Source organism: Terrapene carolina, unplaced genomic scaffold (genome assembly GCF_002925995.2).
Source record: "Terrapene carolina triunguis isolate 2854851 unplaced genomic scaffold, T_m_triunguis-2.0 Scaffold96, whole genome shotgun sequence".
NCBI classification, from domain to species: Eukaryota; Metazoa; Chordata; order Testudines; family Emydidae; genus Terrapene; species Terrapene triunguis.
In genome coordinates this window covers 9,146,982-9,171,756 of record NW_020664447.1, presented here as the reverse complement: position 1 = coordinate 9,171,756, position 24,775 = coordinate 9,146,982, and the positions used below count along the sequence as shown (strand labels likewise).

Genomic DNA, 24,775 nt, shown 5'->3' with positions numbered 1-24,775 from the left:
TGGCAGGGCAGGGCCACCAACTGGGGGGGACAGAGATGTTAAAATGCTGCTGCGGCAACGCTTTAACGTCAGCTGTGTATGGGCTGGTACCAGCGGCCACTTGTGCGCCATATGGGCCCACTTTCACCTCGGTGTGCTGGAACAATTTGTATGGTGGTGTGCTGAGAGCCACTGAACCAAACTGTAAACCCTGTATATAATGGAAACCACTTCCAGCCAGGGGGTGCAGCGGCACCCGCAGCCCTAGTTCCAGCACATATGGGGTGTGTGTGTATGTGTGTGTGTGAGAGAGAGCGATCTGGATTTCAGTAATTGAGTATATGTGCTCGAGTGTGTGTGCGCACGCCCGTCATTTAGACATAAGCAAGGAAGTGTGTGTCGGCGCCCATCACTTACAATAAGTATCAAGTATCAGGGGGTAGCCGTGTTAGTCTGTATCTACAAAAACAAGGAGTCTGGTGGCACCTTAAAGACTAACAGATTTATTTGGACATAAGCTTTCGTGGGTAAAAACCTCACTTCTTCTTTACCCACGAAAGCTTATGCCCAAATAAATCTGTTAGTCTTTAAGGTGCCACCAGACTCCTTGTTGTTTTTACAATAAGTATGTTTGTTTCCTCCCCTGGAGGACAGGCAGCTCTCGCCAGCCCCGGCCCCGGGAAAGTTTGTGCCGGAGTGGGACGCTCTCCGGAGCAGGTTGAGCCCAGCCCAGCAGAGGCTGTGTCTCTTTATCCGGCGTTGGGCTGTTCCCTGGACACTTCCCGCCCCCGGCCCGGAGCGGGAGGAGGATGGCAGCGCTTGTGCACTGAGCGCTCCTGCCGCTGGGGAGAGCTGTTTCCGCGCCGCTTGGAGCACAGGCAGGGACAGGCTCAGAGAGCCCTGGCCGCTTCCCTGCCTGCTATCGCATGCAACTAGTGGGATCCTCCTCCTCCTGCCAGGAGCAGCCTGGTGCTCCCTCCATAGCAGAGCCAACAGGGCAGTCCCCAAGAAAGGCTCAGTTCGGAGCAGAGGGGGCGCGGGGGCTTGCAAAGGGGGGGGACCCCTGCTGTGGCTGGCTCCCAACTATGCAGGCGGCTGCCCAGTGGCATCGGCGGCTGCAGGCGGGCGGCAGGCAGAGGCAGCCGCCGCGTGCAGTGTGAGCGGAGAGCTCGGCTCCATTCCCAAGGATGCTGGGGGGCGATGCCTGGCGGCAGGGAGGACGAGATTTGTCAGAAAGCGCTGCAGCTGCTGGCCGAGCTCTGCTCCAGCGGGGCGGTGGAGAACGAGAACTGCCTGGATTTCATCTACTACTTGCGGGACAGAGCCCGGCCCCGGCTCACGGACTCAGGTACACGCTGCTGCTCAGGCCGGAGGGCGGGGGACGGGGGTTGCAAGAAGAAAACAATACTGCCTAGTCCCTTCCCACCCTCATTGTGTCGCTAACTTACTGGGAAGGGGAGAAACCCCACTCCTCCAAGACGCCTTCCCCGGTGTCTGGAGTCCGGGAGACGCAGAATCAATACCCCCATCCCACCTCACCCATGGGGGACGCAGAATCAATACCCCCCATCCCACCCCAGCCACGGGGAGACACAGAATCAATACTCCGCATCTCACCCCACCCATGGGGGATGCAGAATCAATAGCCTCGCCCTACCCCTAGGTACCTCCACTGAACAACAAGGGAGGTGAAGAATGTGTGTCCCCTCATACCCACTCCCCCAGCGCATATACACCCCCTGTGCTCTAACTTCAGAGGGGAAACATCCTCCTAGGATAAAAGCAATAGCTCCGATTGTTCAGGATAGGAGTGGACTCGGTCACAGAATCTATTCTTTAGTTTCAAGCAACGACCTGACCTAAGTGTTGTTCTGAAGAGTAATCTACAAGGCTGCTGAAAGGTAAAACCTGATGGGGTTTTAAGTGATCCTAAATCATTAGGATTTTCTCTCAGACTACTTGAAGAAAGCAACAACTGGTGTTATCAATTTCCAGCCATTCTTTCAGGTGGTTACACTATTTATATTATTAGATTTCTCCCCTTGAAACTGGATTCATTTAGGACTAAAGCATTTATGTACATCAATTTTAGCAAATCTTAATTTCAAGAATATTCCCAGTGAAATATAATTGTGACTGCTGGTCTGAAACCAGGAATCATAGATACTACTTTAAATGATCTCATCTTAGTTGTCCAGTGTTTTCGTTTGTTTTAAAGCTTAAGAATTTGTTTGCTTCCTGATAGTAGTTTGACCCTATACCTAGCTTTACTGCGTTCAATCAAACCAGAATCTCAGTGTTCAGTGAATGGTCCTTGAGGGGTTGTTCCTGAATTTATGTGGTCCTTGTATCAGTCTATATTTGATTTTAAATTATTGGGTTTTTATATTAGTCTTTTATTTAAACAATAAGATCTAATAGCTCACAGGACAATGTTTTGATATAGAGGTGCTTGATGGGTTTCTTTTGCCTTTCAGTGACAGGAGGCAGAATAAACAGCCTTTAAAATTGACAGAATGTAAACTGAGAGATTTATTTTCGATTATGTTTTGAGCCTGGTTGTCTTAGTTTCTTCTGATTTAAATACTCCCTTAAGTTTCTTAATTAGGAAGCTGAACTCTGGCTGCCGTTCAGAAAAATAGTAAACATTTGATGTTCTTACCCCAAAGTGCCCAGATTCCTTCTACCCACAGTGGAGAAAACATTTTGTAGAGCATAAGCAGATTTAAAAGTTTCTCATACTATATTTCAATTTCTATACTGCGTCAAATCAAGATTTCACAGGTGTGAAGGAAAATTATAATGAGCAGACCATTTTTAGAAAGAGTTAAAATAACTGAGAACTGGACAGTATTTGCAGTACTTTAAATTGTACTGTCAGTTCAGCTGCTCATCACTGCACACCAATAATAATTTATTTACTATTCTTACAGTAGTTAGTTCACTTAGCAGATTTTATTCCAATTTCAGCCTATTCTTCAATGTCTACTGCTTTCAAACAAAGATTTTTGCAGTAACTTGATTAATATGAGGCAGCTTTCATGATGTAAATTACTGACAAATGCTTGGGTAAACTAAGATAGCTTGAGCAATCCAATAAGGAGAATAAAACTAGTTAGGTAAAAAAAATTTCCATGTACAATAAATGAAGCAGAATTTTCATATATCTAGGTTATTTGTATTAAGATCTATTTTCAGCTGTGATAACTTCATTCACTTAAAACAACTCTAACTTTAAAAGATTTCAGACATTTGTAACAAGAACGTTAAAATTTACTAAAAATAGGTAGAATAACTCACCAAATAAATATTATACACATTAATTTAATAATTTTAAGAATTATTTGGTTCAAATAAATACTTTGTGTGTGACAGACACTTGTCTGTCAAAAAGCATTCAAGAAGTGATTGTATCTATTTCTAGTTTCTCTAGTTTTTATATACTCGGGTATCAATCACATTCTTGTATCTGAAGTAATGATTCCAAGAGGACATCTGCTTAAGTCAATTATCACTTAGAATTGTGAGTTACTTGAACCATATATAAAGAAATAGCCTACATCACTTTGAATAATAAAGGTTTGAGATTTTTTTTGTCAAGACACCTGACTTTTCATGAAAGTATCATGCAGACATGATGTCTGGCATTCTGTTTGGGAGCATTTTAAAAACATACTATGCTCAATAAAGTTATATACATTTAGCATACATAGTTGCAAGAATATGAGATTCTTAGTCTTCTCATATTACTTTCCTTAATGAAGAAAACGGTTTCTGTATTTCTTTTTAGCTCATTATTTCTTAAACCATTATGGTAGGATGGGTTTTTAGTATTTGCTGCAAACCTGATCTATTACACAGAGTAACTACTATGTTAGGAAGCTATTAATTGTACTTAACTCACATTTCTGTAATTCAAATATGGATTGTCAGGAAAATGAATTGCCCATAAAGTTTGGTTTCCCAGTCAAATCCATGGCTGGTAAGAAGACAGTGCATTCTACTCCCAAAAGAGGGAGACAGTACCCCTTCAATAGCAGACAGGCCAAATCCAGCTTGATTGAGTTAATGGTGGAATGGAATTTATGGGCTCTGAAGAGAGACTCATCAGTTTTCAAGGACTGGAAGGATGGTGGCTACAATATAGGGCTGGGGACAGATTCTTCTGGGCAAAAATAAGCATGAAGTCATTTTAATTGTGTCATACTCGCTTTCCTATGTAAGCAAGTTTTTCATCAGCCACCCAAACCACATTCCTCTCAGATAGCAGGAAATCCTGTCAAGCCAGACACAAAAGAAAACCATTTAAAAATACATAAACATTTGTTAGTAAATAGGCCATAAAGGAAAAATCTATGTGGTGTGTGGCTAATGGTTAGCAGTGCTACTGTTTTCATTATGGCAGTTCTTGTACAAAAAATATGTGAATGCTGTTTTTAGAAAGTTTCTCCATGCTCAGATGCATTTTCCCAGTAAATTATATGCTCACCTAAACTCTTCAACCTGGTGAAAATGATGATGTACAGTATCTTTACTTGTTACATAATTTTCCCTATATGGAAGAAAGGATGGTCTATTGGTTAGGGTACAAGCCTGGGACTTAAGAGATCCAGGTTCACTTCACTGCTCCACCACAGACTTCATGTGTAAAATGACTTGGGCAAGTCACTTAGAACCAGATTTTCAAAGTATTTAGGCACCTAAAGATGTAGATAGCCACCTAGTAGGATTTGTTCAATGAGAGTTAGGTGCCAAGGCACTTTTGAAAAATGCATCTATCTGCATCTTTAGGCAGGTAAATACCATTAACAAGCTGGCCCTTAGCCTCTCTGTTTCAATTCCCCACCTGTAAAATGTTGTAGTAATAGCACTTCCCTACCACAGAGGGGTGTTGTGAGGATAACTACATTAAAGACTCTGCGATGCTCAGATACTATGGTAATGAGGGCCACATCAGTACCTTAGATATGCATGTGAAAACCATCTTAAGTGGAGTTATGGGACCTTTGAGATAGTCACCTGGAAAGCGAGTTTAATTAAAGCCAACAAAAAATTTGCAGTTGAGGAATGGGTGTTCAGTTGCTGAAGAGGAATCAGGGCAACAGCAAGTACGTGCTGATTCTTTGTGGACTTTTCCTCTAGTAGATCCCTCTTTCAGTCCTTTCTCACTTCCCAAGTTAAACATCTGATGTGGGGCATATCTTAGCAGTGTGTAGAAGCAGCTGTATACTTTTGTCACACAGGTATGTGACTGTGGATTGCCAGAGAAGCGGGTGTTTTGTAGAAAGATCAGTCAAAACTGTACTATGATTTTGGTTTAGGACTGTTAACAGTTTAGCACCGAAGGTAAGTGATAGTGGTCTTCTTTTGTCCACTAGAGTCAATGCTGGTTTTTTCAGAGTGGCGAATTTTGTGGCAAATTCCTGTGGTTTGCACTTCTGTTACAAATAGGACAATATGTATATTTTTGGATGACAAAGTCCCATACATCAGACGGCAATTTTTACATTTTTTTGCCACTGCTTTTTGTTGTGTTTGCATATCTTTTCACCCATCTTCCAACACACCAGAGAATTCCCCAGGGACCAGTCATTTGGCAGGGTTGGTCCGCCATTGTTCTTTGGTAGACGTGCCCATCCCTGCACATTTCTACAGGGTCCTCTGCTGTGGCATGTCTCACCCTTCTCAGATTACCCCCCCACCTTTTCCACAGCTTCTGCTCTCCATGTGCTCCTTACTGTGCATGTCCTGCAGCCACGAGTGCTCACTGCCTGGTTTCCAGTTTGTTGATAATTACTGATCTATGAGTATGAAGCGTTTATTCAAAGGACTAGGAAATTTTGTGATAAAATGTTGGAGAGTATGTCAAAAAAAGACAGTATGCCTCTACAGCACAATCTGGATTGGATTCTTTACTCTTCCTGTAGATAAAAGAGTGAAAGGATCTAGCCCTAGAAACTTACAATAAAAAATTTAAAAAGGTCATTGGAAGCTGTTGTAGACCTTTGGAGGAGGATGAGAAGAATGATCAGGAAATGTTTATGCAGATAAGGGTGTTATATAAAAGGGCTAGACCATTAATCATGGTGAATTTTCATTAATGTCACACTGAGCGGAATAATGACAGTAGAAATACTAAATAAAGCTGCCTATTCTTGACTGTCATATTGGATTGCACATTTTGAGGATAAGCCAATAAGATCAGAGGTTATTCTTAATTATGTCCTTTTAAAATGATCACTATCTGCTGAAATAGAATAAACAGTGAATATTGTGGCTTAGTGATGGACATTAGACATGAAGAACTCTATAGGTCTTGAGCAAAAGCGATGGATTTTATACAGTAATGGGAAAGTCAGACTTTATTATTTAATCAAATTAAAAATAGTTGATTGCAATCAAGAAACCAAGAAATGTAGCCATGGAAATGTGATGGCTATTGAAGGAACAATGTGAAAGGGTACAATTTACATTTATGTCAGTGGAAGCTAAGGGTCCTCTTCATCAATACATTACTTAACTGAGTGCATTTTTAACTTTGCTTGATTCCTCTACACAGGGCATAGGTGGCTTAGCTGCATAATACATTATCAATAGGAAAAACAAAAGTGGAAAGCAGCAAAGATGTCTGAACTGGTTGGCATTCAGCCAATCACGTGAGCACAGAAGCCAAACTTGGGGCTTGTTTAAATGAAATCTTTGGCAAGCCAGGGTGTAAATCTACAGTGCTATAGCCTGTGGCACACTAACTGGCTGTGTGGACCCTGCTACTGCCACTTAGTATGTGGCACGCTAGTGTCCTGTAGATACACACCCCAGCTTGCCAGAGGCTAACTGTTTGTCTAGACACACCCTTGCTCACAGAAAATCTTTCCAACACGGACTGTACATTTTACCCCATATTATGATTACTAATGTGTTGTGAACTCATCTTAAAACCAGTCTCATTATGGGGGCTTGCATTTTTCTGAATAAAATAATATTAATTATATTAAATCACTTCTTAAAAAAATTGGTGAATTGGGCCTGGGTTTTCACAGGAACCTAAAGGAGTTGTGGTTCAATGGGAGCTGGAGTCCTCATGCCTTTGGGCCTCTCTGAAAACCTCAGCTTAGGTTTCTTCAAACATGTCATTCCTTTGTCCTTAACTAGGGCTAAATCCCCAGCAAGTTTGACATTAACTAGCTTAATTTCTTAAGAGGGACATGTCTAACTTTTCATGCTTGGACAACTCGAAAGTGACTCAACTGATTTTGTTCAAACTTTGAAAAAACGAAAAGTATCAGGGAAAAAGATTAGTTTAAGCATGAGAAATTTCAGCCGAAGGGGAAAAAACAATTTACACAGGCACGAAGTGAAAAACGGTGGAATAACCCTTTCAGGGTATAGTACATTTATTGTCACTGTGTTTTTTACTCATTCTGGGCCAGATTCACCATTGCCCTGCATATTTTGTAGCCAGTGACACCAGTACAAATAAAGGTAAAATGCTACAATTCTGAATGGATAGTGTTTTCGACCCATTTCCCATCAGTATAAGTCACTCCCCATGATGTAAGGCAGCAGTAAACCAGCTCCTCTGACATTATGGCAAATGAACAAGGAAGACTGCAGCTCAGATTCCTTTGAATTTCAGAAACCAAAATATTGTTTTAAACTTCGTTAAAATAGAGTTTTAATGACATATTTTAAATGGGAGCTGAACACTTTTCCTCTTTTGAAAAGTCAGGCGCAAGTTTGGGGGATTTAAAGAAACGTTTGCTGCTCATCTTTAATGTGAGATGGTATATTGTTTTAACTGGGTTTAGTGCACATTTACTGTAAATGGCGAGGCACTCAGATTTTCCATTGACACTAATAGAGTTAAGTACTCAGGTTACGAGAGAAAAAATGCTGCGTTCAACAGATAACTGTACAATTATGTGCTTTGAGAAAGAGGAAACAAAAGAGCATGTATCTGCTAAAACAAGAAGGACTATAAGTGTGCTTACCAACAAAGATTTGGGGACTTTAGTTGTTGCCCTTACAAAACCAGTGATACAATGTGAAGCAAACTAAAGAAGATGGTGAAAATCAGGGCCGGCTCTGGCTTTTTTGCCGCCCCAGGCAAAAAAGCCTCCGGCCGCCCCCCCCCCCCCCCCCGCGGGGGGGGGCAGCCGGAGCCCCTGGGGGAGGGCGGCGAGCCCCGGCGGCGGCTCCGGTCTCCCCCCCCGGCGGCCAGAGCGCCGGGGGCGGGGCCGCGCGCCCCGCCGGGGGCGCGGGGCTCCCCCCCCCCCCCCCCCCGGCGGCCAGAGCTGTTACAGACCTATACTATGGGAAATGTCTTTTTACAAATATTCTGTGTATGTATAGATGCTTCAGCTGTTTGTTATTGGATGTATTACAGTGGGATCCAGAGGTCCCAGATTGGAGCCTAGTTGTTGTAGATGTTGTACAGACATGTATGGCCAGATCCTCAGCCTAGCTAACCTCACTGTGCACTGCCAGGGTTGCATAAGTAACCTTAAAACTGCCCTAAAGGAGTCAACTGAGCATTCCTCCAAATTGAGGAATCCTGAGCTGGCAAAAGCTAGTGTGGCTGACTTTACTCCAGCTTCTCCTGGCATTTCCACCCTCATCCGCTTCCACCAGTTCTCTGTGGCTGCTCTGAGAGGGTCAGTTGGCCCCTTGCTGGCCACAGGAGAGAGGAAGGAGTAAAGATGGCTCCTAGCCACTTTCCCCTTCTTCCCCACACCTGTGCTGGGTAAGAGATTGGAACTGTTGAGAACTGTCCCCATATTATTGATTTAGGGGCTTAAAAAAATAACCTGAAGTAAATTCTTCATGCTCAGAAAACAGCAAGATTGCAGAGAATTACCTGTAAAAAGTTGGACCCACCAAGTGAGCATAGGGAATAAATATTTAATGTAGCAAGTGAAAAGCAGAAATTCTTACAAAGCATTCCAGGTGACTTTCTTAAAGTAGAAAGAGGGAGGGGGAGGGACTGTAAATTCCTTCATTAAAATTATCCTTGCTGTAATCCTAGAACTTCCCAGGAGTTACACCAGACTTGCATAGTTTACAAAATAGGCCTTAAATGCACACAGTGGTGGGCTGTACAGTATAGAGTGCTGCTAACTACATTTGCAGTTTGCATTTTTGAGGTGGTTTTTTTTTTAAATACTCTGAGAGAAGACAAATGTATCCAGGCTTCCACAGTATTACTTTGGGCTCCAATTGGTATAAGATGCTAAGCATTCTGATTTGTTAGCGGTGTCCTGATAAAATCCCAGCATAAATCTTGAGAGAGAATCACTTTATCAGAGCTTCCCATTGCTAGTCTAGTCCACTAACATCCAACTACTCAAGCAAGTTTCTTATAATGTACTATCACTGTCAAAGAAAATTAGGATAATCAATGGAAAAATACAGATGGGGAAATTACCTAAAGAGAAACATAAGAAATACCAACATTTTCAGGTGTTTGTGATTAATTACAGTCCAATCCCTCTTCATTACTCCAAGGCTCTAACCTTAAATGCCTTTGCATATTCTGTAGATTTCAGAAATTGGATCAAATTCTGCTCTCACATGTATATGCTTGTAATTCCCTGTGACAGGCAAGGTTGGGACTCACCACCACAGCGTCTCCTACTGGTCACCGCGAGGAATCAGTCTGATCCAGTAGAGCACCTCCTTCTGGTGATGTCCCGTCTGTCGTCTTGCCAGGGGTTGGCGTGTGGGCCCACTGTGCTCCCGACGCACAGGGCCCTCTTTCTGGAGCACTGCCCTCCAACAGCGTCCTTCTGTCTATTCACACCCCCTTCCAGGGGAGGGGGTGATCAACAGCCCCACACCTTTAAGTCCGATCCCTCCTGTCGAGGATCTGGCATGGTTCCGGCCGGTCGCTCCCTGCAGCCTATGGCTGGGTGTATGGCCAAATATAACAATAAGGAGGGAAGCGGGGGGGGGAAACTCAGGCCCGCCCACTACTCTGAGTCCCGGTCCAGAGGCCCTCTGTCGACAGTCTTGCTGTCCTCCTTCTCCTTCCTCCTCTGACTACTCCTCTGGACCGCTTCCCCAACAGCCCTTCTCTGTGCTAGGCCTTCTCCTTCCAGACCTGCCGCCTGGCAGGCTACGGAGTGGGGCCTTCTCCCACTCTCTAAAGCTGGCCTGCACTGCGCTGTCCGTGGTGCTGGCCTCCCAGCGCTGGAGACAGACCTTCCCCTCTGAAGGCCTGGGACAGACTGACTGCTCTCGCTCTGAGCAGTCTTTTATATGGCTGAGCTGGGCCCTGATTGGCTGGCCCCCATTCTGTCCTCTGATTGGCTCCCAGTAAGCCCTTCTCTGATTGGCTGCACGTCTACGCAGGCGCCCAGGCCTGCCACAGACCACCCTCTCCGGGCGTGGGGCAGCCGCCCCACCACATTCCCACTGAGCCTTTACCATCACATTAGTAGTGACAACATTTTCTTTCAATGGGATTTGCACATTCTTGTCTGAGGGCAGAATTTGCTTTATTACATCTCTAAGAAATATTCATGAGTTTATTTTCTATAGGCACTTATTTACATTTATAGGGCACATAGCCCCAATCACTTATGTAAAAGGCTTAATTTCTAATGGCTGTATGGGTTAGTAGTTCCTTGTAAAAACTTTTTGTGAACATATGGTACGATAATGCTGTTGATACTGTGACAAAGTTCCTCCTCTATCTTGGTGGGTCCTGCGCTTATTGGCGGATTTTCTTGCCTCAGAGATTCACCATGTGGGTTGGAGAACAGCCCAGAGACCTTCCCCTCTGGAAGAACCCACAGTCCAGGTCAATTGGGAGGTTTGGGGGGAACCCGGGCCCGCCCTCTACTCCGGGTTCCAGCCCAGGGCCCTGTGGACTGCAGCTGTCTATAGTGCCTCCTGTAACAGCTGCATGACAGCTACAACTCCCTGGGCTACTTCCCCATGGCCTCCTCCAAACACCTTCCTTAGTCTCACCAGAGGACCTTCCTCCTGGTGTCTGATAACGCTTGTGCTCCTCAGTCCTCCAGCAGCACACCCTCTCACTCTCAGCTCCTTGCGCCTCTTGCTCCCAGCTCCTCACACTCGCACCACAAACTGAAGTGAGCTCCTTTTTAAAGCCCAGGTGCCCTGATTAGCCTGCCTTAATTGATTCTAGCAGGTTCTTGATTACGCTAGTGCAGCCCCTGCTCTGGTCACTCAGGGAACAGAAAACTACTCATCCAGTGACTAGTATATTTGCCCTCTACCAGACTCCTGTACCCCACTGGTCTGGGTCTGTCACAATACATAATGTTGTTAGCATTCTAAATTGTTATATTTTGTAAGGGGTGAAAGTAAGTCCAGTGACTTACCGGTACACTGGGGCCAGCTCTGGCCCCTGGAAGGGGCAGGGCCTAGGCCGGAAGGGGCAGGGATGAGGGGGTCAGAGCCAGCCCCAGCCCCAACCCACCCTGTAAGGTAAGTGCCTCCTCTCCTCCCCTCCCCCACTGGGGTAGCAGCAGCAGCCAGGGGCTCTGGGGGCTATTTAAAGGGCCCGGGGCTCCCCTGCTTCTACTGCCCCGGTCCTTTAAATAGCTGCTGGAGCCCTGGGGAAGCGGTGTGGCTCCAGCGGCTATTTAAAGGACCGGGGCGGCAGAGGCAGCTGGAGCTCCAGCCCTTTAAATAGCCCCTGGAGTCCCCTGCTATCCCAGGGCTCTGGGGGCTATTTAAAGGGCCTGGGGCTCCCTTGCTTGTACTGCACTGGCCCTTTAAATAGCCGCCGGAGCCCTGGAGTAGTGGTGGTGGGGCTCCAGCAGCTATTTAAAGGGCCAGGGCGGTAGAAGCAGCGGGAGCCCCATCTTTTGAAATAATAGCCAGAGCCCCACAGCCCTACCCCAGGGCTCCAGCAGTGGGGCTCTGGTGGCAATTTAAAGGGCCTGGGGCTCCAGCAGGGGCTGGAGCCCCAGGCCCTTTAAATTGCCCCCTGGGGAAGCCGGGCCACCCCGGTATGGCGCACCAGCTCTTGCCGGTACACCGTACTGGGGCGTACCGGCTTACTTTCACCTCTGTATTTTGTGCTAATTTGAGTGACTAAAGTGCAAATAATAAGCCACATTTCCCTCTCCCCTCCCCCAAAATGGCTTCTAATTTCCTGAGCAGAATCAATTGTGCGTGCAGATGTCTGCATTTAGACATCTAACTCCTTGATTGCATCCACAAATCGGAATCAGAAGTATAATCCCAACTGATTTCAGTTATAAAAACAAAGGCTGGGTTGAGGTCCCTTCTACAGATTTGACCTCCTATATGTAATTGTCTGATTTTTCTTTTTATTGGGCATTGCAAGGTTAAAGCTTAAATGAACATGGAGTTAAGTGCAGTTTTATATCCCGAATGCACCACTGATTGGGCTGTGGGGAGGCAGTAAATGTAGAAATAAATTTTAACATACATGTTTTTCCTACAGCACTGATTGGCTTGCTCGAAATAATGCATAATTCTGTGACCTCTCCAATATGATGGTTTGCTATGAGATTCAATGAGTTCCAGACATTAGATATGAACAACTTTTATCTAGTCTGTATTAAAAACCTTAAGTGATAAGGCTTTCACTACTTCCCTTGAGAAACTGTTCTACAGCCAAATTGTTCTCGTGGTCAGGTAGTCTTTTTTATGACATTCAGCCTATATTTTCCCTTTTTAATTTGATCCCATTACTCCTAGTCATAGTAATAGTAGCTTTGAACCATCAAAGTAGGCCTGGATCTAGCCTTTTTAATTTATTGTTGAATAGTGGCTTTGCCACAAGCCCTGCCAAAGGAGCAGCACACAGTTGTGCTGTCCCAGAAGCAGGCCCGGGTCTGAACTGAGATTCAGAGTCTCAGTTCGGTCTCTGAGTCTCCCCCCCCGCAAAGAGACACACACACGCTTCAGGGAGAAATAAGATGCGCCAACCTTTCACTGGGTGAAGATTACTTCCACCTCCACACCGGCGTGGCTGCAATGACCAGCTTCTTTGAGTAGGGCAGGTGAAGCCAAGGCTGCACCACGCACGCCCCACCATTTGCACAGGAGGGAAGGTAGCAGCTCTGGGAAGGCTGCCAACCCCTCCTCTCCTCTGTGCTGATACCAGCAATAGAGGTAGCCCAGGCAGGGGTTTAAGGCTACACCTCACACTACTGCTCAGGTGGGTAACTAGGATAATGACTGTGCCCTTACTAACCAATCAGAACCAACTTATAATTGCTTCTCCAATGCTAGCTCATATTTCTAACTACTGTATCTCCTTATTTAGTACCCAAACATTATATTTTTGCAAAGAGTTCTTTAATTTATATTTCATTTTTAAACACACATTTTGATATTTTTTTAAAAAATTCCTTTGGGGGATAATGAACATTGTTGTTGGTTTGTTACAGAACTGTACTCAAGAACTTTCTATAATGTTGTGGATTTTTGCTGTACTTTAGCATTAATTTAAGCTCTTTTATGGCTTTATTTAGCCTGAAAAGATAGAGGGAGATTATTTTAGTTTAAAGCTTTACTCTGATGCTATGTTTGTGACAGTGCCTGCTTTCAAATGGATAAGAAAAATAAGTGAGCTTACAAGCCAAAATTCTTCATTCACTGGGTCATCAGCAAAATTAAAAGATAGAAATGTTTTTTTTTATAAAGAATGTTGATCACAATTTATAAAGTAGTTGATCACTAAGTTTATTGCAAAATAAATATTTACCTACATGTTCTTTAGTATTGACCATAATGAATATATTACAGCAAGTACAGGTGTGTTTGTTCTTATCTAATAAATGGATGAAGTAGAGAAAACGTTCTCCATACCAGCTGGTGCTGCATACATCTGTAACGTTGGCTTTTGTAATCACACCAAATCAGCATGTTTTTAGGTTCTCACTATGTTTAGCAGCATACTGAATACTTGTTAAGCAAGAAGAATGAAGTTTAGCTTTCTTCTCTGACAAGCAGGTCCACAGCTAGGATTTATAGGATATGCTTGATATGCTTAAAAGGGATCCATGGAGGCAATGGATGTAGCCAAAACTGACACATAAAGGTATGCCCTGAGCCAATTTACAGCACCAGAGATATATCAGACTGTAAGTGGTAGAAGGGCTCAAGGGCATGAACTCCCTCAGAAAAATCTTTTGGATTATTGATGAAAATCCCACACGGTAGTGAAAAAAATCCAGTGGCACTAATGATTCCAGATTTTAGACATGCAAAGAATGAATAGAATAAAAGATGGGATGCAGGATGGTCCCTACAATATATTTTCTAGCATTTTAGACAATTTTGCTTTACGAGTTCTAAGCAACGAGGTTTTCAAGACTTCCCTTGGGGACTATTTCTTCAGCGTGATAAATCTCAGTCAGGACATTTTCCCAGATATTTAGTTTAAATGTTCTCTTCTTTAATTCTGTCTCACTGCCAGTGTGCCTTTCTAGCCATGGTGTAGCCTGTTAGTGTGACTCCAGCCTCTCTTGGCCATCTCTTAGCTGAGCACAACATATTCCGCTCTTTTAATCTCTCTTTGTAAATCAATCCCCCTAGCCCAGATAATTTTTGTGGCTGTTCACTCAACTCCCTCCAGTTTGCCAATAATGTTCTGGTAATATTGTGCCCAGATAGAGCCTTATAGAAAGGGGTTATCACCTTCCTGCTCTATTGCCTTTGAGAAGCACAAATTTGAATTGGCCTAGTTTGCTGCTATAGCACATTGTAAACACATGTCAAATATGCTATCCTTTACCACCCCATATCTCTTTGCCAGATTTGTATGTGTATCTGTATTTCAGATTATTTTCCCCACATGCATGATCTTGTGCTTGTCCCAGCTATATCTCATTTTATTATTTTCTACTCATGGCTCTAATCTCTGTAAGTCTCTTTGTATTATTTCTTTGTCCTCAGTGCTGTTTGCAATCCTTCAAAATTTAGCATTGTCTAAGAAGTTCTTTACTGTGCTGTTGAATCCCTCTTCCATCACTGAAGATGATAAGACCAGACTTTCCGCCACTCCCTACATTATCCCACCAGACACCACTGCTCAGCAATATTCAATTCTGTTTATCATTACCCTTTATAGTCAGTTTTCAATTCATATGAGTGTGACATATTCAATTAATGGTTAAATTGAGGTTTCATAAGACAACATATTAAATGCTTTATTGACATCTGTCAGAGCTTAAAACTAATTGGAACTTGCTCTGAAATAACCCAGTAAGAATTCTCAATGTCCAGAAAAAAGGGACAATACACTGTCTCTGATAATGGTATCAACGAAACCAAGAGTTTTACAGTCTAATGGTTCTATGTGTAGCAGAGGAAAAGCCTTTCTACATGTCAAAGAGAGAAAGTTCTTTTATCTTTCCTCCCAGATAGATTTGGGATATAACAAGATAAATGGCAAGTTATTGCAATTGTCTTGAGATATTTCCCACCATAAATAAAATATAATAGGCTTGACCGTCCATTACGTTTTGGTCTCTTCGTGTTGCTGGAGCAGCAAAAAGGAATCATAAAACTTGTAGATCTGGCTACCGGGGAATATGCATGGTGAAGCCCATTACTTGAGCTCTACTACACCCTTTATATGCCCCCACAACACTATGGCCCAGATCTTCAAAGGTATTTAGGTATCTAACTCCCACCAAAATCAATCCTCAGCTGCTGAAAAGTCCTCTTGGGGCCAGGGGCAACCTAGTGCAAAACAGACCAGACCTGAGGCTGCTCTAAATTATGGCAAGTTCTGAGCAGATATCTGGCTGGGCCCAGCGAAGGGGTGGTGCTAAACATGGCTCCCAGCCCTTTTAGCTCCCAGCCACCCCAGCTCTGTTCCTGAGCTGAGCAGAGGTTGACCAGAATAGAAAGTGAGGCCAGTGTATTTACACAGTATCAGTCATTATTAGCATATATATTAACAGGCTTCAGCAATCAACTTTTTATAAAGCTAAAAAGTTATAATAAACTACAGTATGTAGGTCTCACACTTTCTTCCTCCCTCTCTCTTCCATCATTCCAGTTTCTTTTTTTCCCCATATCTAGAATTCTCCTTTAAGTCTTTTTCAGTGTCTTTTCCTGCCAGTTAACTGTCATTTTCACTCCTTTCTTTGTCCGTAAATCTCTGCCTCCTATCACTCCTGCTCTGGAACATTTCCCCTTTATTCATTCCCACTTTAGTCCCATACTCATTCATTGGTCCTCCTTTGCCTGCTCTATCCCTCTTTTTTCTCCCTGGGACCCTACTCCCTAACCAGTGCTATGATATTTATTATCTCTTAAGCTCTCACATTGGGGATTGGGACTATACAAGACACAAAATAAAGACAGTGCCTGCACCAAAAAGATTTCAGGGTCTAATCTCATGATGGACTCCTCCTTTAGCCCCAGCAGAGCAAGCCATAAGGAGAGGCCATTCCTGTTCTTCTCTTACCCCCAAATGAAAAATTAGCTTCCCTGGTCATCTCCTGTCAGTCAATGTCAAAGTGAGCTCCAGCTGTCCTGGGAAAGCCTTAGAAGCAGCTCCATCCTTCCACTCCCAATTCGTTTTTCAGATGAAGAGGCACTGCTTCATGCCGTGAACAGCTGATTAGCCTTGGAGGTAAGGAACCTCTGAAGCACTCCATGCTCTGACCAAGATGATGAGAGCTGTAGGGGGAATCAGGCTCTCCCCAAACCATTGACCAGCACTGCCCTTTACCAGGTCCTTTCACCAAGCTGGGACAGTTTCTCCTCTTAATATGGTCTTGCTGACAAACAGCCACCATCTGCACTGTATGCATATATGATATTCCCTTTCTTCTCTCAGTAACCAAACAGATCAGAAAGCTGTAAAATAAGTGCCTTAAACTGTTATCTGAAAGCTATGTGTAACTAAATATGAAAGACCCATTATTAAAAGAACACAACATAAGATATGACAGCCAGAAAAATCAACCATATCAGACCACAAGCAATAAAAACAACTTTCTCCTGTGGATATTTCCCCACATTATAGTGTACCCAAGGCTCTAACAGATGGGCCACCTTTTACCATTCTTACCTTTCTACAGGAATCCTAGTGTAATGCCGACAGACCCCAGTCGTTGGTGGGCAGCATCGAACTTGGGGCCCCTGGAGCTTAGTGCATGAGCCAAAAACCATATGGCTGTTAGCTAAAGCTAGAGAGATTAATGTGTTTGCTCTACTTCTCTAAGTGGTCTCCGTACCACTAGCTGGGACAGAACACCACACCCAGGAGATCTGTGGGTTACACTAGTATGCTGCGACATGGCTGCATTAAATAAACCATAATTTCAAGCACAGTAGAGTTAGTATGAATGTTTCATGTTGAAGAAGTAATCACTTTCCCAAACCAAAAGCTACACATATCAGATTCACTGTAAATAGTATACCACAAGGCTGGGCCAGGACTCTGGGATTGTTGCCACCAATAAGATAATTTTTTTTAAAAAGCAGGAAGAAAATTTAATTACCGTTGTACATACAAACTGCTGCATAACGAACCAGTGATTATCAGGCAACTTTCATAAGACTGTTTTTAGAAAAATTCACAATGTATTGTACCCAGTGAATGATATTTGGCAGAGAAAGGGGTAGTGAGCAATTAAGTATTCTTAATTGAAATATTAATGTATTTGATTAAAAAACCCTAAACATTGCCTATTCTTGTTTGCCAGCGGTTAGCCACTGGAAAAGGTCCTCAAAGGTGTTTGCTGACTCATGCTTACAAGATGAAGTAATGGGATGACAATTACAGGGTTAGTTTAAGGGAAAAGGAAGATACATAGAAAGCAGTTTGGAATTCTAAATGCTATACATTCAAAATTACACTGTAGGTGTGCTGAATATGTCCTGTGCATCAATTTTGCTCTCTCTTATGTTGGTGCAAACTCACTGATTCAATGAGGTTATACAGAGGCAGCGTGGTGTAGTAGATATGACAGTAGACTTGGTCTTGGGAGACCAGAGTTCTTTTCCTAGCTTTGCCACTCACCTACTGTGTGACCTTGGGCAAGTCACTTCACCTCTCTATGCTGCTATTTCCCTGTCCACCCTTTGTACTGATTGTAAGCTCTTTGGGATAGGGACTCTCTCTCACTATCTGTTTTCACAGTGCCTAGGACAATGAGGACCTGATCTCAGTTTGGCATGTAGACACTAGTGTAATGCAGATAATAAAGAATAATAATTTGTCCCATGTGCCTGCAGGGGAGAGAATGGGTTGGTATAACACCTTTTAGTTTTGCATTCCTAGCAATAAGCACTAATTGAACAAAGGTTTAGATTTTGGTGGGATACACTTTGGAGGTTGGATGCAATATGCAAATGTGGGCACTAAATAGGACATAATCTTCTACATTTGGGCATTGAAATCAACAGTTAAAAAAAACTAGGCACTTAAAGAGGCAGCTATCTGCCTCTGTATTTGTTTGAATGTCCAGATGTGGGATTTGGTTGTGGAATTTAGGTGCCCATGTATTTGCAAGCTGTGCTCTCTGTGTTTAAAGAATCAAATGGAATATTTTGTAGGAATCATTCTGCTTCAGAATCTGGTCTATCTTTGACTATACGATAGGAATTTGGGTTTGCTTTCACTCATTCTCTAAATACCCAACAAATTTTGTGATTGCTTCCTATTTTTGTGAGGTATAAGGCTGTCAGACATCCATTGTATGTTTTCAAATACACTTCCTGTATGAACCAAGCTGAAGCAAAAACTGAGAAGACTGTTATCATCTTTGCAAAATTGTTCCAGTTGTGGGAATAAAGAGTCACAAGATATGGAATCCTTTTATTTCAGCAAACAAACTATAGCTTGACTCATACCACCTGTGAACTAAATGGACAGACACCAATTATTTTGGTCTTGATTTATTTGCTCTTTAAGTTACATATTTGTCGCTAAACTCTACCAAAAATCCTCAATATCCATGTAACATTTGAATAAGCTGTTTAAAATGCACCAAGCTTCCCCCATGTGAAATTCTTGTGGGAAAATTGCAGACTGGCAGTGTACCTCGCTTTCGACTGAGCAAGCTCCTTCATGCTCCAGCTTCCTTTCATAAATCTCTGGAAATTTAGAACATGCAGCTTTTCAAGATTCTTTTATTTAATCAGGTTTAATGATATAATTGTCTTAGATTTTTTTAATCAAAGTGGATAAAATCTGATCCTTAAAATTTTCCTAATTGAGAAGGATAGCAAGTAAGACATTTTCTGCTCTCTTAAATTGCATTTGTCTGGTAATTCAAAGGAATATTTCCTCTACTTGTCCTTGTCTGAATTTATCCATTCTTTGGGACAAATTCAACCATGGTGTAACTCTACTTCAGTGGCATCATGTCAGTTTATATCAGGGGCCACTAAATCTAGCCTCTCAACTATGGTACCATTTTCTGGTACCATTTCTGGCCTCTCAACTATGGTACCCAACTCACAAGGGTCTTTTAGATTGGGATTTTCAAAATGTTCATAGGAGTTAAACACCTAAATCTCACTAACATTCAATGGAAGTTGGATACTAATTCCCTTAAGCATCTTTGAAAATCCAAGCTTTAAATTATATAAGGGTATAGAAGAACAATCGTTGATTGTTTCTATTAGAGATGAGTTGAAATGACTTGCCCAAGTATTGCAGTGTGAATAGATTAAGCATCCTACAGAGTTATCCTAAAATTGCTATGTGAAAATAATCCTAAAATAAGCAAACCTCATCATTAGTGTTCCAGACCACTACCTTACAGAGGAAAGTGAAAACGCAACACAAGACACAGTCACATGGACTTCAGTAGGGGAGCACAAATGTAACAAAGCAGAATGGGGTCTGGAAAGTTTCTCTTTTCTGATTCTTCTAACCATTAATTTCAATGAGGCTGCATAGGTGAAACTGTGAACAGAATTTGGCCTCCAATTCTATATAAGATAACCCCCTCACCTCTGTCAGGAACTGTCACGTCACATTGTATCAATGGATATACACATATGGTTGTGTGTGCCCTATCTGGCACATTGATGTTTTTGCTTGGGTTTCCTATTCAGCCAACAATCAAGAAAGGGAAAGATTGGCTACTGATAATCCAAAGGGTATGTCTACACTACAGGATTAATCCGAATTTAGATAATTCGAATTTGGGAAACAGGTTGTATAAATTCGATTGTGCGCGGCCACACTAAGCACCTTAATTTGGTTTTTAACCACATTAATTCGGTGGTGTGCGGCCACACTACCCCATTAACTTAAACACAGTAATTCGGTGGTGTGCGGCCACACTAACCCTAATTCGAATTAACAAAATCGATTTAGGCGCTACTCCGCTCGTCGAGGTGGAGTACAGAAATCGATTTTAAGTGCCCTTTAATTCGAATTAACTGGCTCTGTAGTGTGGACGGGTGAAGGGTTAATTCGGATTAACGCAGCTAAATCCGAATTAAAGTCCTAGTGTAGACCAGGCCACAGAAAGAAAAAGTAGTTCACTCAGTGTGATTACACTGAGTCATCATCTTTATCTCCCTTATCGCTCTCATTTTCCTAGGTGTACCATAAATAAATAAAAAACAATAATAATAAAACAAGAATTTACAAATTCTTCCTTTACAATATCAGAGTGGCGGGGTTTTCCTCTTGCTCTGCCCTTTTAGAAGATGGTGGGGGGCATGGAGCAGCGTTCATGTCACGCTCCCCGTCAGTAGCCGGCCTGGACGGGGGAAGCTAATAATCCAATCAGCGGACCAAATTCCATGATGAATCCTGGTCACGTGCTACCTGAGGCACGTTGCACATACACTAAGAAGAAACAAATAGTGGAATCCTACAGGGAACTGCAAGTCAATTCTAATGACTCACTGAGACAGGCATGGCCTGTTCAACACCACCCTGAATATAAGAGAGGTGGGAGGAGCTCTGAGGTAGAATGGTTCTCTCGGAGAGGTTCTGAGGTAAGGAACTATAGGAGAAACCAAACCAGAGACAGTTTAGGCAGGGATTCATGTGGTGTTATTTTGAAATTACCTTATTGTTAATAAAATTAGACCCCAGGAAGGTTTGTTTACTGCAATGACTGCATAGCTCTTTTGAGGGATCTAGGAAAAGATTCCACCTGTTTTCAGTTGTATTTTCCCCCATGCAAAGGAATTATCATGTAGAGGCCAGGGAATGACAAGTTTCAGCTCACTGTGGTTACAGGGGGTTATCCTGCTGGGGGTTGCCCCTCTTCCCTCAGAACAAGCAGGAGTCGTGGAATTCCTCAGAACCCAAGGAATCCTCCAGATCTGTGAAGTATTACAACAGATCAAGACTGTGGAAAAGACAGGCACATTTGTAGAGGCCCATGTTTCTGTGCTATTTCCTGGAGACTTCTTTGTCCATGGCATTATGGCTTTTGAAAGTGAAGGTTCTATGACCTCATTGATGGCTGCTGCCTCAGTTCTTCATCAATGCTGATAAAGTCAACAGTTTCTTACACTGCATATTCTCCATAGCTTTGAGGGTGCACTCTGGAGAATGTTTATTCCCCAGCCACACCTGTGGAGCCCAGATCCTGTAGTGTGTCTGCAGGACATACACAGGCTCAAGGGAAGCATGCTCTGTGTTTTATTAACAAACAGTGAAGCTGAATGCAAGTTAAGTTGAACATGTGGTATTTTATTATACCCTGCAGATTGCTCTGCCCATGTGGTTGAGTTGCTTACCGCCTAACTCCCCGTGTTGTTTTCCTGGTACCCCTCAATAACAGTAGTGGGGGTGCTGAAAGCCAGGCCCCTTACCCCTGTCTGCCCCCCTCCCTCGCTAAGGCTGTGAGCAGGGCTGTGTTTCTGGGAGGGGGGACCTGGACAGGGGTAAGGGGGCTGAGGCCACAGCTAGGGGTGGGCGTGGAGCCAGGAGCGGAGCTCTGGGCAGGGGTCAGCAGCCGGGACCCCATGTGCAGGGCCAAGAGCAGAGCCCCAGCTGTGGGGCCAGGCGCAGGGCCCCAGGAATGGAGCCCTGGCAGCGGGCAGCCAGGCGCAGGGCACGGGACCAGCAGCTGGTGAGCAGGGCCGGTGGCCAGGGCCCCTGGAGCAGAGACGGGAGTAGGGCGGGCCCCGGGAGCGGAGGGCTGGGAGCAGGGGGTGGGGCCGGGCACGGGGCCCCGGGCCAGCGGCCAGGGAGTGGGGTCGGCGGCCGGGACGCGGGCCCCAGGTGAGGTGAGGGGTTGGTGAGCAGAGAGCAGGTGGAGGGCTGGGCCAGGGCATAGGTGCAGGAAGCACCCCCACATTTTTGCTCTGAGTCAGTGTCTGGGGAGTGGGACATGGAGCCAGTGGCCCTGCATAAAACCTGGGGCTGCTGCAGCACCCCTCACCCCTACTTCCCATGCCTATGCTCCTGCACCCCAAACCCCTCATCCCTGGCTCCATCCCAGAGCCCACACACCCAGCCCAGAGCCTGTACCCCCTCCCACACGTCAACCCCTGCCTCAACACACAGTCCCCTCCCACATTCAGAATCCCTCGGCCCCACCCCCCAGCCTGGAGCCCCCTCCTGCACCCCAACTCCCTGCCCCAGCCTGGAGCCCCCTCCCACACCCTGAACCCCTCATTTCTGGCCCCACCCTGGAGCCTGCACCCCCAGTTAGAGTCCTCACCCCCTCCCGCACGCCAACCCCCTGCCCCAGCCCAATGAAAGTGAGTGAGGTTGGGGGACAGCGAGCCACCAAGGGAGGGGGAATGTAGTGAGTGGAGGGCGGGGCCTTGGGGAAGGGGTGGGGCTCGGGGAAGGGGCAGGGCTGGGGTGTTCGGTTTTGTGCAATTAGAAAGTTTGCAACCCTAATCAGGCCCTCGTTCTCTGACCAAATACACTTTTTAATGATTACAATGAGCTTCTCTTTAAAGAAGGTGTGATATATACTGTATATGATTTCACTCTAGATGATGTTGGTTACCCTCTTTATCTTATCTGTGGCTTTAATGAACATAATACATTTTAAAATGTGTTTTAGAAGAAATGAGGTACTCAACATTTGGCTGAAGTCCTCTATAAAATAACCTTTAATCCTCTCATACGCAAAGTAAGCTAGTACTGAGTCACCTGAATACCAAGCTCCATTTCATGTTCTCCTTCATGCTCTTTCATATATCCTTGTTCAATCTATTCCTGCTATTCTGATTAACACTGCAAATTATTATTAATAATATTTTTACCATTAATACCCAGAGGCCCAATCATGATTGCACTAGGAGCTGTGCATACACATATAAAGAGATGGTCCCTGTTCCAAAATGCACATTGAAAATTGTATACACAAAAAACTGAATAAGTAAATCTTCTCTAATAGTAAATATGACAAGACAGTTAACATGCTGGAAATAAGTCACGAATTCACATTAATATGTATCTTATTAATTACTAATAACTTTCCCCTTCATACAGGAATCAGAATGCTTTAACTGATTTTGGCACTGAAACTGCAGTCTGTTAAATAACTTGTCTCCTTTGTTTCCTCCTAGCTCATGCAATTAACAGTAATTGCTATACTGTACCTATTCAAAAAGTACATAATACATTAATATCCCTCTGCTGGGAACTCATAAAACTGAAGAATAAACTGCTTGTAAAAATTATTCCAAATGAGCAGTCCTGTTTGTGTGAGAGTTTTTGGAGTTAGATAAATATTCAGATTTTGAAGAAAAGAATGAAAAACAAACAAATGTAATGCCCAATCCTGTAGTCCTTCTGTACTTAAAAGGGAGTTACTCACTCACAAAGACTTGGTACCATAGGGAAAACTGGGGCCTACAGATATGAAGACAAATTCTGCCCACATTGTCATCCAACATTGGGAAGTGAATGAACAAAAAGAATGAATAATTCCTAAATAGAAGAGCAAAGACAAATGCATTCTCAGCATGGTGCCTCTTCGTTTGGGAAGCCTCACTCCAAGTATGAGTTGGGAGCCCTGCACTCTATTTGGAATAGGCAGAAGTCAAACAGGTGATGTCACTCCCTTCACTTCAACAGTCACTGTGTCCCGAGTCCATGGGCAGAAGGGCCTAGCACTCTCCTAGCGTGAACAATGATAAGCTACCTAGCAGGAGAGCTGCTTGGAAAATGGCCAATATTTTTATGATTTCTTTTAAACTCTCATCAGAATTGATATTTTTAAACTAAGTTATGACCCATTCCATAAACTCACTCAAGCAGGAAATATTTTTCATTATTTTTTTTTTGAAATTTCACTGAAAATTGTAACAATTCCAACCAGCTGTACTTACCACACTCACTTTGGCTTCAGTTCAGCACAGCAGATAGCCTTCGACACATGCTTCAATCCTAATGACTTCAAGATGACTACATGTGTGAAAGTGCTTTGCTGAACAGAGGAAGGCTTAAGAACATGCTTGAGGCTAAGCACTTGCTTAAGCGCTTTGCTGAACTAGGGCCTTGGGATGCTCCCATATCTCCTGAGAAGTAAGCTGATAGCTCTTCGTCTAGATGTTGCCATTAGGAAGATTATTTTTATCGTATTAGTAAAGCTTACAAGGCCATGGAGCCCGCCCACAAAAAGGATGTACACTCTAGAAGATTCACTCCTTCAGGGCAAGGGTGTAACAAACTAAAGTAGTTTCAGAATTCCCAGCAATAGAATAACTGCTTAAACACCAGCAAAATTCCCTGTCACAAAATGCATCTCCTAATGCAAATGCTTAAATGGAATACAATCCACTAGATGAATCAACAGAGGCATGTGGCAGGGTCGCCAAAGAAGACATACAGCATGAGTAATTCCACAGTAAACCTGGAAGGGAATATATTTTCCAAAAATATCAT

The 24,775-nt window shown here is 43.7% G+C and overlaps 1 protein-coding gene across 1 annotated transcript in view; it reads left to right on the top strand.

The window, feature by feature from the left end:
• The first annotated feature begins 1,179 nt into the window (after positions 1–1,179).
• SYT9 (synaptotagmin 9) overlaps positions 1,180–24,775 on the top strand; it is a 119,171-nt gene continuing 95,575 nt past the window's right edge. Inside the window, exon 1 of the mRNA XM_026651522.1 lies at positions 1,180–1,327. Within this exon, the coding sequence (XP_026507307.1) occupies positions 1,180–1,327 (148 nt within the window). The remainder of the gene's footprint in view (positions 1,328–24,775) is intronic.